The 14,650-nt window shown below is 43.5% G+C and overlaps 1 protein-coding gene across 3 annotated transcripts in view; it reads left to right on the top strand.

Moving 5' to 3' along the window:
• The window catches only part of MOCS1 (molybdenum cofactor synthesis 1), a 35,483-nt gene that overhangs the window by 15,948 nt on the left and 4,885 nt on the right, over positions 1–14,650 (top strand). Inside the window, exons 5-11 of one of the 3 annotated variants that reach the window (XR_014545734.1) lie at positions 4,289–4,350; positions 4,635–4,746; positions 5,047–5,162; positions 7,549–7,659; positions 8,516–8,636; positions 9,707–10,707; positions 10,813–10,920. Coding sequence is in view for 2 of the 3 variants with exons in the window: in XM_083604536.1 (XP_083460662.1) it covers positions 4,289–4,350; positions 4,635–4,746; positions 5,047–5,162; positions 7,549–7,659; positions 8,516–8,636; positions 9,707–9,762 (578 nt within the window). In the remaining variant the exon portion in view is untranslated. Of the gene's footprint in view, positions 1–4,288; positions 4,351–4,634; positions 4,747–5,046; positions 5,163–7,548; positions 7,660–8,515; positions 8,637–9,706; positions 10,708–10,812; positions 10,921–14,650 lie in introns of those variants that run through there. The other 2 variants (XM_083604536.1, XM_083604535.1) reach the window with 2 other exon arrangements.

Here is a 14,650-nt window from a genome sequence, read left to right as displayed (position 1 = left end):
ATGGCAGGTAGCTTGATAAATAGTTGGTTAAAGTTTGACAAATAGTTCCATCTAAAAGAAGGAATGGCAAAGAAGACCCCAAGGAGCTCACAGTAAAGCAGAGTCCCACAAAGAGCAGAGAACAAGGAGAACCATAAATGACTTTGCAAATTCAGTGCCATCCAGGTTTTTCGTGCTACAGATCCCATCAGCCCTTTTAGTCCAAAACATCTGGAGGGCATTAGGTTGGAGAAGGTTGCCTTAAATGGCAAGAGCAGGAAACATGAAATTGATGTGGAAAGTCAAGAGAACACATATAGAGAACTAAGGCAAGGTGTGTTGTTGTCTTAGTAAGAGGTGAAAAAGGGATGGATTGTGTCAGGCAGTGTGGTGGTTGCTCACGAGGAACCAGGCAGGACTCTGTCTTTAGCAGGTTTTTATTAGTGCAAACTATTTACAGTGCAGGACCAGAAAGTTCATGTCCGTCTCAATCACTTGCAGATTCCGGGAGTGGCCCCTTCCGGTTTCCCCTCCAGCATAAGAACTTAGACACCCCAAATCTCTGCCTTCCCTCCTTGCATTTCACTCCTCTGCGTAAACTGGGCGACGGAAACGGCGTGCCTGTTTCCTGGCCGGCTGGGCTAGGTGAGGCACTTGGGCTCTCAGTAGCATCTTTGAGCCCTCCCCTCGCTTGGCTTTCCCATTCCGTCTCTGCTCCACTGGAGGTGTGGCTTTCCCCATCTTTGGACGAGGAGCTGCTTCTCAGGAGTGTGGGTGGCTCTCTGTATTCCCATGGCTCTCTCCTCTGTCCCAATGGCAGCTCCCTGACAGATTGTAAACAAGAGCATTCTAGACTGAGATAAGGATGTTCAGTTCAGTTGCTTCATCTGTAGTTCGTAACAGTATAGCAGCTGAAACCAAAACCAATATTAAAATCATAGAATCATAGAATCATAGAGTTGGAAGAGACCACAAGGGCCATCGAGTCCAACCCCCTGCCAAGCAGGAAACACCATCAGAGCACTCCTGACATATGGTTGTCAAGCCTCTGCTTAAAGACCTCCAAAGAAGGAGACTCCACCACACTCCTTGGCAGCAAATTCCACTGTCGAACAGCTCTTACTGTCAGGAAGTTCTTCCTAATGTTTAGGTGGAATCTTCTTTCTTGTAGTTTGGATCCATTGCTCCGTGTACGCTTCTCTGGAGCAGCAGAAAACAACCTTTCTCCCTCCTCTATGTGACATCCTTTTATAAGTCCCATTAGTATGGGGTATCAATTAATGACATGTCAAGTATCCAATTTACATTCAACTACATATGCATTTAATACGTTTCTTGGCATCTTGAAGCAGCCTTAGCCATAATTCAGGTGCTTTTGCTGAAACTGACCAGTGTTCATGCTTGTAGGAATAAAGCACCAAGGAACATATTCTGCACATTTTCATAATGGGTCCTTAGAACATGGAGTGTGGAATGCCTTCTATTGCTTCCTCAATGCAGATGCAGTATCTTAAATTAAAAGGCTCATTATAATACTGCTAATGGGGGGAAAGCCACTTGTTGAAATGTCAGCAGCTGTTCTCTGCTCAAACCTAAATCAATCAATTGGATGTTCAAGGCCATCATTGATAAAATAATAAAATGCCATTGTTGAATATCAGGGTGTTTTATTATTAGCTGATAAAACTAAATTATTCTGGACAAAAATACTTTAGCTGGTTATAAATCCCAAATTGGTGACGGCTGTTCTAGAATCTAACACACATGTGGCCCAAAAATACCCTTGCCAAGAAATCATACAGTTGGCTTATTTTCTAGGGCTACTTCGCAGAAGTGAGAAACCCTCTGTCCCCCATATTATAATGGTAGGGCCTCAGCACTGAATGAAAATGAATACATTCCCCCGCCTGCCCCCAAAGGTGCCAAGAATGTGCTCCTTTTTGTGAAGCTTAAATGGTCCTGCAAAATTGGGATAGAAGCCTAGAAGTAATGTTCACATACTTTCCTGTGGGGTGATTACAGCAGATTTTTCAGATATAAGTTTGGAAGGTTTAACTTAGGGGAAAAAAGAAGCAAATGGCAATTTGAGCCATTTGGCAGTAGTGGCAGGAAACAGGAATAATATTGCTTCAACAAAGCCTGTCACATGCACAACAACTCTGAAGCCAGACTTTGAATGGCAAGCTTGTTCCAGTTTTCAGCCTGTTCTTTAGAGATGAAATGTGGTTCCATAGCCACTAGATGGTGCCCTGATATCATTTTAATCAAACATACACTTTAAAAAAATCCAATAAAAAGTGTCTTTAATAGGTTCAAGATGTTAGTACATTTCCTTTTCGTTTCTAAATATGGATTGTGCTATGTTTGGGAATCTCTGCAGAGATGTGAGAGACTGACCTTTACCTACATATGATAACATATCAAATTATAGAAATCGTATTGCGCAGTTGCGTAGGTCTGCTAAAACCAACATGGAAATCTGCAAATCCAGTGCAGTGCATCTTACTCGTTGTAATGCCCAGAGCACAGTTGTGACTTAACCAACGCTTTGGACAGAGATTCATAGTTTGGTCACGTAACCCAATTCGGTCAGTGGCGATGCCTTCTGTGAACACGCAAGGCATTAAGATGATGGGGGCTGCTGAGCTCAGCGACAAACCTCATCCAAGCATTTTGTAAATGAACAAGATGTAGTGATGGCCACAAACTCTGAAAGAGGCTTTAAACGCATTCAGTTGAAACAGAAAAGTCTCTTTATGGCAGAATGGCTATATGCTACTTCCAGGATCAGAAGCGGTTTGCCTCTACATACCAATCCCTGGGGGGACAGCAGCAGGAGACGGCTACTTCCCTCATGCCCTGCTTGTGGGCTTCCCAAAAGGCATCAGGTTTTGATTCCTGTGAGGAACAAGATGCTTGGCTTGATGGGTCTCTGGTCTGATCAGATGGACTGCTCTTAGGTCCTTCGTCTCACTCTCAGTGGAATGTCTGGAAAGGAAGATTCAAGCTTGACTGAGCTTATTCTCTGCAGAGGAATGATCTGTCCAGATGTCAGGCTATCTCTTTGCAGATCATCCCTGACATGCCCATTAGGAAAACAAGTGAGCTGGTATGAATTGCCTAGATGTTAGTTTGTGATGTTAGTCTTAACGCTTGATCACTTGTGTTCCGATTACTTGGTTCTGAATTGTCTTACGACTTTCCTAAAGTCATACAAATCACCCCTTTATTTCCTGACTTTTTTCTAAGCCTTTCCGTAAGCTGTTCCTGAGAGTAGCTCCTCAGTGTTTATCACCATATGTTATACTCTCAAGCGCCATGTTATTTTTGCAGTCTTATTTTATCAAAATAAACCTTGCATTCGATGTTGTAGGTTTTCTTAGTCACAGGAAGCAGAAGCAACAAACCAGTTTTGGCATCAGACAACTGATGTGATATTCCAGTTTGTTTATTTGAACCTTATACCTCAGTCTTTGCCAACCTGGTGCCCTCCATATGTTTTTGGACTACAATTCCTATCAGATATCCTGATGCGAGTTGTAGTCCAAAATATCTGGAGGGCACCAGTTTGGCAACGGCTATTATACCTTTTGCCAGGCTTCTTCACCATTTCACTGTGCTATTGCTCTCATCTCTTGGGAGAATAGCATCTCTCAGCCCCCCTGCCCAGCCCTGGGAGTTTGGTTTTGTGGTCTCAGTGTGGGCTTAGCTTATATTTTCAAATAGCAGCCCATGTATTTATCCCAGCTTTCCTCCCAAAGGAGCTCAGGGGAGGAAAGATCCATGTCATGTGACAACTGCTTTTAAAACTGGGGAAAGTTTCAAAAACAGTTTGAGAAATGTCCGGGTGAGTAGGGGCATCTGTTCAACAAACATAAATAACTTGTGTGGTCAGTGTCCAGACTTGCCAGAAGTGATGGCTGCTAATTACCTGAGCAAAGCAGCCTTTCCCTATGAGATGGAAAGTAACTGATTCTGCTGTTGGATAACAATCATAATCTGCCACAAAAATACAAATTGTGAACTGTTGGGAAGTTTTATGTTACACTTGACATCAAAGTCATATAGTTTCCCAGTATTGGGTTTTTAATGTCAGAAGACAGTTGTTATGTGTTTGACTCTAACTGATTTTTTATTGAATTCAGTTTATATTTTAAGAAAGAATCCCGTATATATGTCTGTGAGTGCGTATCTTATGTGTATAGTGTATGTATAAATATATGAATGTGTGCATTGCATGTGTGTTTATATTTAGAAAAAAATATTTTTATCTGTCCTGGGTCAGAGCTGATTTTTGTTTATATTTTAGGTTTCCATAAGGTAATGGAAGGGATCCAAAAAGCCCTTGAACTTGGGTATGATCCTGTTAAGGTGAGAATTATTATCTTTTTGATACATGTTTGTGGCTGGTATCACTGTTGCTCAATAAAAAATGGGAAATACAACTGAGTGTAGAGGTTCCATCCAGAGTTCTGAAATAAATTCTTAATACCCAACTTTGGGGTTTTCTTTAAAGAAACAAGTAATGGAAAAAATGGTTCTTTTGGAGTGATAATCCTTCTGAGCTTTTATCTTGATTGCCACTTATTATGTGATGTGCATGATGTTGCCATAGACATATTCAATTTAGTCAGCTGGCTTTTCCTTCCTCCTAGGTGAACTGTGTAGTTATGAGAGGTCTTAATGAAGATGAGCTGGTAGATTTCGTGGCTCTGACCGAGAAGCAGCCCCTGGATGTGCGCTTCATAGAATACATGCCTTTTGATGGTGAGCATTTCAGCACCCCTGGCTGTACTTTGGCTGAGAAAATGGATGATGCTGAATTGAGCAATTCCCATTTCTCCAGAAGTTGGTGATGGGATGTCGACCAAGGACGGGTCTACAGCTTCTGTGGCCTTGAGAGCTTTCTTGTTTGGAAAGGAGACAAATGAAATTCTGGGGAATGCTTTATTTTATATCTTTCTGTGTGATCCCAGACAGAAAATAATACGTCACAAAATAAGCCTTCTGTTGCACTCTCACTGCCGCACACTTTGCTCAGTGATATTGGTTCTCCTCTCATTCTAGGCAACAAGTGGAACTTCAGGAAAATGGTGAGCTATAAGGAGATGCTTGATACGATCAAGCAGAGATGGCCAGAGCTGGAAAAAGTGCCTTGTGAAGAAGCCTCTAGCACTGCTAAGGTGATTAATGCAGTAGGATCAAAGGGAGCCCAGAAGTTTTGCAAAGTTCAGGGCTTGCTTATAAGCCTGCTATGTCAACACCAATGCAATTAGCTCTTGAAGGGAAAATTGAAATGGCTGCGATGGTCCTGGTAGACGCCTGCCCACATACTTTCAACAGTTGTGACAGTCATGATTAAAGGATTATGATATTGGGGAGAGTCTGCCCGCTAAAATGAAACTGACTGCGGGACGATAGATAATGACTTAACTCTTTCCTTTGGATATATAAATATGAATATGATGTTTTTCATGTAAAGTTGTAAAAGTTGTAGGAATAGATGCAGCTTCATACATGTGAGTCTACCATGTTCATATGGTGTACCTATAGCAAGAGCTTATTCTTGCCATGTGTAACTCATATTTTGAAACAGTTTGGGAATGCCATGTGCGAAGCAGTCCTCAAGAATGCTTCATGTGCGACAAACATCTTCCAGGGCAATGACTTCAATGAAGGAAATTACTTGTAATTTGTTTTTAGATCATACTGTGATAATTGCATATGCTCATATTCTGTTTATGTCTTCATATTTTTAATGTATTTGGGGTTTGTTACTAGCTTCCATTTTTCCAAATACTTAAAACCAGGTAGCAATGCTTTCCCCCCTTCCACTTCTAGGATAGCCATTGTGGCTAACTCCTCTCCTGTCACATTAAATGGAAAGCTAGCCACTATATTTCAAGCTGTCTGCAATTTAAAGAGGCCATCTGAAAAACACCTGAACATTGTTTCAGGCTTGCTGGCAAGTAAACAGGAGAGAGTCCAGTTTAGTTGGAGGCCTGGCTCTATTGCTTGCTAAACCTCAAATTTAAATTATGTGATTTGGAATATTTAATTGGCTTTTCATTTGAAATGTATAATTGGATTTATTATACATTTGTATAATATGTATAATGTATAATTGGATTTATTATTATATTATATTATATTATATTATATTATATTATATTATATTATATTATATGTATAATTGGATTTATTATTTGAATTATGATTTGGTATGATTGGATTTGTTGCTAACTGGAATATTATTAATGAAAAATTCATTAAAAATATTTACAAAGAAAAAGAAAAACCAGGTAGCAGTGAAGAAAAGTGAAATGCTTTTTAAGAAGTGGAAATCAAGCATGGAGAAAATAGAAATCCTATCAGAATTATTAATAGCAATAGTGCTTCATAGGCTGCAATTCGTAAAGTATGAACCTCAAGGATTTCCAGGAAGGGATTTCACATAGGAATCTTTGTAGGTTTGCTGGGAAAAAAAACATTTTCTTCCTGATGTCCGTTACACATTGAGAGTTTTATGCATGTATTTTGTTGCCTTTACGTGTGTATAGATTATGGAATCCATGACCAACTGTGATTTTTCAGAATTTATACACTTGACCAAGCCCAGTTGTTATACATGATCTACAGATGGTTACTTTCCACACCAAACTTTGTCCCTTTGAACAAGTTTTAAAGTAAACATCATCTCGTCACATTTTGCTGAAATGCCGCCAGCGATCTGTTGTGGAATCTTCCGTTCGCATACATATTGAGGCAAAACTCGCACAACCAGATTTTACAGGAAAATTTTGGTATGAAGATAAGAAGCGCCATAATTCTGGCAGCTACTCTTAATCAGATGTGGCCATACATAGTAAAAGAGTGATACGCCCATGAAGAGTGAACTGTTCATTTTTCAGCATTGGTTTCACACATACGTACTGAACAATTTTTCAGTTCGTAGTTAGATTTCCTTCTGGCAACTTACCTTGGATTTAGCCTGTGCAGTATCTTCATCTCTTCAGTGATGGAGGAAGGGGAATGCGGGGGCTGCAGGCCACCCTGGGTGTCATCACTCGGGGGGGGGGGTTGAGAAAATGACAAAAATGTGAAGTTTTTTTAAAAACAGGCTCACGAAACTTTTTAGTTCAGTCAACAAACATAATGAAACACAGCTGGCACTGGGCACCACACCACAGGGTCTGGCACTTACTGCGGGGCCTGCAGCGTGCCCAAGCCACGCGTCTCTCCTGGGAGTGACATGGTGGCTTGGCGCCTGCAGGCTCCACGCTGCCTGAAATGGCAGCGTGGGACTTGCGTCTGCCCTACACCTCTTCCTCATCTGCCCTACAGCTGAGGGGGAGGCAGAAGAGAGGCTCCATGCATTGCGCCCCACCCCCAAATGCAGGACTCGCACCCGGCACCCGAGTGGCTAGCTACGCCGCTGTGTCTCTTACTCCAGTTTTCGTTAACTGGAATAGGACGATACTGAAGCCAGTTAAGTAAGATATTAACAAAGATGTGCTTCACCTTTTCTCTCTGTTTTCTCTTTCTCAATCCATGCCTGGGTCACAACAGGCATATAAGGTGCCGCATTTTCAGGGACAAGTCAGCTTCATCACCTCAATGTCTGAACACTTCTGTGGATCCTGTAATCGACTGAGGATCACAGCTGATGGAAACTTGAAGGTAGGAGCACGATGTTATTCGCCAGCTTCATCTGGGCCGTTAAGAGTGCTTTCATGATTATATAACCTGCGTCGAGTGCGCACAAAGTTGTCATTGCATCCAAAAGGGGCCAGAAGTCATTGGATGATTGCTGCCTAGTTAGACTCAATTGGTATATCAAATTAAAGTCCCTGTTGGATCCTACTGTAGATTTTTGTTTTGCTGTTGGAAAGAACAACTGTGTCTTTTTCCTTGGCTCTCAGTGTTGCAGAAACTGCCTTGTTTTCATAATGCAGCATATTTGAGCTGTTAAACTAATTGGTGAGAAGTCTCTGAAGATAAACACATTGTGTAGCTTTTTTATGTTAAATCCTCTTAAATTGGCAGCAGGAATGCTACTCTCGGCAATGTGACTGGGAGGGTGTGGGTTTTCTTCTTTGCCAGTATCCAGTTTCATTGCAGAACTCTGCCTGATCTGTCAAATCAGACATATGTTGCACAGACTGAATTGGGGGTGGGGGGCTAGGAGGAAGAACGCTTCCTGCCACGTTATGTTTCCATGTTGTGTTTTTAAAATTAGCTTTCAATTAAATATTGGCACTTCCCACCCAGCGGTGAAAGCCTTGCTTCCTGATCCCCACCCTCCAAAATTTTCTGCAGTTGAGAAAGTGATGGTTATTGCCTTCAAATGTCCCTTTGACTACCAATCCCCACATGGGTTTTAGTGTTGGAATGGACAGCTGATTCACTTTTGGGCAGAGTATAATTAAAGACGGATCTGGAGATAAAAACCTTTTGAGGATGTTTTCATGCCATCAGAGTTGATGCATCCAGGCAAGCAGGTTTATATGATTCTCCTCTCATCCTTTTTTTACAGGTGTGCCTTTTTGGAAATGCAGAAGTGTCCTTGCGAGATCACTTACGATCTAATGCCTCAGAAGAAGAATTGGTTCAAATCATTGGGGCAGCTGTTGGCAGGAAAAAGAAACAACATGCAGGTATTTTGTTTTACAATTCCAAGTTGTATAGGCTGCATTGTGCACTTCATTTAAGAGCGATTGCATTGCCATAGTGCCTAATAAAATATATGACCATAGGACTTTATCTATGTCTCCATCTATTTCTGTCTGTCCTGCAGTCCTACTATTTGTTTTTTAGCATGAGAGGATCCTGTTTTATGCTGAAAGTGTTAAGTGCAATTTAAGCGGCTGCTGGTCACATTATTTACCTGGTCACACATTTTCCATCTAATTTTTAGTCCCACGTAGCAACACAAATACAGCTGGTTATGTTGTAACAGTGTGAAAGTTTCAATTGTTGCAAATTTGTATTCGTGAATTTTCCTGTGTTTTAGTAGTTGCTCGATTTGCCTAGTAGGTGGCAAATAAATGCTACTGTTGACCCAGGGATCTGGAAGCCTGGAGTGATAGACAGGCAGAGTCAAAAGAAACAATATGCGGCCTCTATTTAACCAGGAATAGGGGGTCCATTTTCCTTTCTTAGCAAAGTTTTTTACACCTTCATGCCTTTTATTGTCTTATTGTCAATGAGATGACACCAGAGCTTTTGGAATCATCCAGAATTCTGCCACCAGAAGGCCCAAACCTTATTATTGTTGTTTCTGAGGTCAAAGGTGAACCTCTGTAGGGAAACATTGATAATTCCGAGGCACATGTCTGACTTTGCTAGAGCCCTGCCATTTCAGGTCCTGTTGTGCCAGTCTACCTTCCAACCCAATCCTTCTCCACTAGTTTGCTACAGGAACCTGGCTGCCCATTTCCCATGCGAACTGTTTAACATCAGTTCTGCTTCAGGAGGTTCAAACTGTTTCCTTTTTCTCTTGAGGAGGGTGTTAAAGAAGCCCATTTGTTGGGATGAATTCTTCATCTCTGTGCTTCTGAATACTTTTTCCTTATCAGGACTGGCTAACTAGATGTCTTGAATGCTAACATCTATGCTATTCCTTGCACTTTTCAAGTATTGTTTCCATTTACAATACAAAGCTAATATGACTTAAAATCCTCAGCATCCTCTAATTCTTGTCTATCTATCCTTTATTTATTCCCAGGCATGTTCAACATTTCCCAGATGAAGAACAGACCAATGATCCTCATTGGTGGGTGACCAATCAGTACGTAATAAACCATATCACAATGCCGTATTTACATTTGCCCCTTGGGGAAAGAGTCAGTCTTTTCCTAGGCTAAGTGTGTTTGAATTTTTAAAGAGGTGTACAAACAGCTTTTAAAAACCGCTCACAAGGAGAAATTGCATGTTACTTGGCAAAAACTCTTGTGATCTCCTTGGCCATTCACTTCCACCTTTTGCTGAGTGTACAACTTGTTTATTCATTCTCATGGGGGTTTATGAGCTGCCTGTCTTTTTCTCTCCATAGCCTGTAGGTAAGCAGTTTATAGCGAAGGGGTATCTCATTCTCTCTGTGTTCTTCTCAGCTGCTTTTAAATTGGGCGCATTGCCAGAATTACATAGTTGGGATTCGGATAACTTGGGAACGGGAACAATTAGCTACTAGCACTTCCACAGCATGGGAGAACCATGTGGTGAGCCAGTACTCATCCCACTGGCGCTCTATTGAGATAGGTTTGGGGACTTGCCTGTAATTCAACAAGACGTTTTGGGGAGAGCGAAGGAAGCTCGATGCAAAGATGGGACCCCTCTAGCTGGCTTTGGAATGGCAGGCAGGCTGCCTACAGTCTGTTTACGCAGCTAAGAGCTGGATTGAGTCTGACAAGCGTGCATTCAGCATCTCGGGAAAACTAACCACTGGCATTCTCTGTACAAACAGTCTGGTTTCTGTGACCAGAGTTGAGCCAGCTTTGTCATGACACGCAGGCTAGCCGAGGCATATGGAGAATGGCTAGAAGGGCCTCCTAATTTGGACTTCAGGCTGATTGCATGGTTCCCCCGAAGTCAGATAGCATATAAACAGGCAGAAGGAAGTGGTTGGAGAACACACCAAGGAGGTGTTGAGGGAATGTAGCCTCCACTGCCACTGAGTGCTGTGCAAAGAATTAGTTGTGCTGCTCTGCTGCCTTAGCATATTTCCACGCTTCCCTTCACTGCTTTAAGGGGATTTTTTAAAAGTGATCTCATTGTTTCCCTTTGACATCTTCACATAGGCTCATTGGCAGGAGAGTGCGGGGGGGGGGGGAGGAGTTTGGCAATTGCAAAAAGCGAAGTATAAGATCTATATAACATAGACATCAATGAGAACTTTGAGTTGGCAGCACTGGATTCTAGAGCACAGGCACTTTTTAAGCCCCTCATTTCCCTAATCTGTATGTTGTGCTCCTTCCTCTTCCTGCAATTGTAAACAGGCAGTTGTAGCCTGCAGTTGTAACCAGGCAGACCTGGAAGCACACACCCCAGCCCATGATAGAATGTATATTCACTGTGCCTTATCCCTTGCAAAGTACTAGGGCAATGCTTCCAACCCCCCCCCCCCTCCACTGCTAGGATGGCCATTGTGGCTAACTCCTCTCCTGTCACATAAAATGGAAAGCTAGCCGCTATATTTCAAGCTGTCTGGAAAAAAGCAGAACATGGGTGCACATATAGCATAGGTTTGCTGGCAAGTGAACAGGAGAGAGTCCAGTTTAGTTGGAGGCCCGGCTCTATTGCTTGCTTAACCTCACATTTATTCCCAGACCTATGGAGAAGGGCAGGCTTTCCCCTTCAAATTCCATCTGGTATTTGGTTGCAGGTAGAACCTAAGTAGTATCTCCCCATTTCCCCCCGCTTGTTAATGAGCATCCTGGACTGCAGGGGTGTGGACCCCAGATCTCTTTGTCTGGCCCTTGGGATTCTCCTCAAGTCATTCCCCACTCATGGTCCCTGCCCTGCAATCTCCTTTAATGTGTCCTTGAAATGTGAGGATGCCTCTTATTTATCTGGGAGAGAGGGAGATGTGTGTGTGTGTGTGCGTATGAGAAAGAGAGAGAAACCTCTGGCTCTTCATGGCCGGAATGTAGCCTACTGTAGAAAAGCAAGCATCACATCCATAGCTCCACCCACCTTTTGCCTCTGCACCTCCCCCGCCCCCTGGCATGCCCTCCCCAGTGAGCTGCCTATGAAGGGATGCAGCCCTTGGCTGAAAACCACTTCCCCACTCCCATTGCACCGCCTACTCATGTCACCTATAGGAAATTCCCACAGATCATTTGAGCATGTGGCAGGCATCTTCCATCACTTTTTCAGCATTCTTGGTCCCTGGTTAGGCAAACATGATGGAATTTTAACCCTCAACCTCTTTGACTGGCAACATTCCAAAATGTATTTGGAATCTCTTCTTCTGAATTACTTTGTGTTGGGAGAGGGGGAAGTGATATTCAGAATCTTGCAGAGGATTTGCAGTCCAGGGGAACCGGCTATGAATACATCCATCGTTATTTATTTGTGGGGCAACTGGCTGTAAATCCACGGTGAGGAAAATGGTGCTTGCTAAGTACACTTCTCCAATCTTTTTGAAGCTGTGGGTTAAACCACAGAGCCTAGGACTTGCTGATCCGAAGGTTGGTGGTTCGAATCCCCGCGATGGGGTGAGCTCCCGTTGCTCTGTCCCTGCTCCTGCCAACCTAGCAGTTCGAAAGCACGTCAAAGTGCAAGTAGATAAATAGGTACCGCTCCAGCGGGAAGGTAAACGATGTTTCCGTGCGCTGCTCTGGCTCGCCAGAAGCAGCTTAGTCATGCTGGCCACATGACCCGGAAGCTGTACGCCAGCTCCCTCAGCCAATAAAGCGAGATGAGCGCCGCAACCCCAGAGTCCTGGTCAAGCCCTGTACTGTTGGACCAAACATGTTAAACAGTGGTGCATTCCTTGCGATACGAGCTTTCCTGGTGGAAGGCAGCTGTGCTGCAGGAGTGCTCTTTTGATACTGAGAGAGTGTTTTTGCACCCCAAAATTAGAGCCTCTGAGTGCTCCAGCATTTCTAAAAGAAGGGACACATTCTCTTATATGAAAAGACCTTGAATCCTTTGTAAGGATTCATCTTAAAGACATAGCTGGTCTGTGAGCTGGTCTGTGAGCCTTGCCTCATCTCTCTGCTGCTGGAAATGAAATAGGACTGCTGGGGGAACAGAAGCTTCCCAGGGAAGCAGGAAAAAAGTGTGTGCTGAGACTTCTTAAAGGTACACATCATTAAAAAGAGCTTTGGCTACTGCTTTACATCTCTCTCCCCCCCCTTCTCCCTCCCTTGCTCATAAAGAGAATTGCTGCCATTATGTTTAACAGGCTCCTTTTGACTTGGTCCTTGGCACTGGACACTGGAATTGCCACAGCCAAGGGATTAATGAGAAGGGCAGAGAGGGCTGGTTCCCAGTGGACTTGGAACTGAACCTGGCAAAGCTCCCAGCCAGAGCAACGGTAACGCGTGTCAGCGAGGGAATCTGAGCTTGCCGCAGCAAAGCTCCAAACATGACGTGACTGTTGTTAACACAGCAAGAGCTGGCAACAGCAAGTGACTGCTTTTCATTGTAGTCGCTTGAAGTTTGGGCTACTGCTCCAAAAGGAGTAAGTCTACGTTGCAGCTTCATTTCCCATTCTCGGGACTTGGAAGAAGGAGCAGGCAACGGCTTTGCATCAGGAGTAGCGTACTGTAAAAAAGCCTATGACGGCACCACAATTCATCGTACTTACTCTTTTGTTGTTGTGGTTTAGTCGTTTAGTCATGTCCGACTCTTCGTGACCCCATGGACCAGAGCACGCCAGGCACTCCTGTCTTCCACTGCCTCCCGCAGTTTGCTCAAACTCATGCTGGTAGCTTCGAGAACACTATCCAACCATCTCGTCCTCTGTCGTCCCCTTCTCCTTGTGCCCTCCATCTTTCCCAACATCAGGGTCTTTTCCAGGGAGTCTTCTCTTCTCATGAGGTGGCCAAAGTATTGGAGTCTCAGCTTGACGATCTGTTCTTCCAGTGAGCACTCAGGGCTGATTTCCTTAAGAATGGATCGGTTTGATCTTCTTGCAGTCCATGGGACTCTCAAGAGTCTCCTCCAGCACCATAATTCAAAAGCATCAATTCTTCGGCGATCAGCCTTCTTTTATGGTCCAGCTTTCACTTCCATACATCACTACTGGGAAAATCCATACATCACTTACTCTTAGCTCGGTTTAATGAGACACTGCTTCGAGCTTGACAGCATGGCATCTCACTTTCTGAATCCCCAAGGGTGTGTTTGGGGGAAGGGCTGTAGCTCTGGGATAGATATCAGCTTTGCTTGCAGAAGATCTCTGGTTCCCTGGCATCTCCAGGTACAGCTGCTAATGTCCTCTGCCTGAAAACCTGGATAGCTGCTGCAACTCAGTGTAGAAAGTATTGAACTTGATGGACTGATTGAGTGGACATGAGGCAGCTTCCTATGTTCCTAAATATATGCATGACCACGAAGCCAGCAGCCTCATGAGTGATCTTGTAGGTGAATATATTTGTGTGGGCTACAGTATAGAGGGCTACACAGATAGCTTTCCCACCCCAGGCCACCAGCCTTCTAGCCATCAAGTAAGCTGCTTTTCAAACAATTTTAGAAGGGATATTTGAGGTTATTGGGTCAAGCCCCCTTGCTCAGGGCAGGAATCTTGCAACTACAGAATCTCTGCCAGACACTGAACCTCTGCTGGAGTATGACCAGCGGGGAGCCCATCACCTTTCTAGGTTCTTGCCATTGGGAAGCATCTCCTAATGCTGCAATTTTCATCTGCTAGTTCCAGAATTGCCCTCTGGATGTGTGAAATAGAGAACAAGTCTGCTCCGTCTTTTAAGTGGCAAGTCCTCCGGACATTTGAGGGCAAGCTATCATGTTTCCTGTTAGCCTTCTCTTCTCCAGGCTAAACATGCCCAGCTTTTTCAATCATTCCTCATGGGCCTTGGTTTCTAGACCATAGCTGTCAACTTTTCCCTTTTCTTGCGAGGAATCCTATTTGGAATAAGGGGATTTCCCTTTTTAAAAAATGGGAAACGTTGACAGCGATGTTCTAGACCTCTAAACATCTGGT

Source organism: Podarcis filfolensis, assembly GCF_964270895.1.
Source record: "Podarcis filfolensis genome assembly, chromosome: 3".
Taxonomy (NCBI): domain Eukaryota; kingdom Metazoa; phylum Chordata; class Lepidosauria; order Squamata; family Lacertidae; genus Podarcis; species Podarcis filfolensis.
This window is presented reverse-complemented; position numbering and strand designations above follow the sequence as displayed.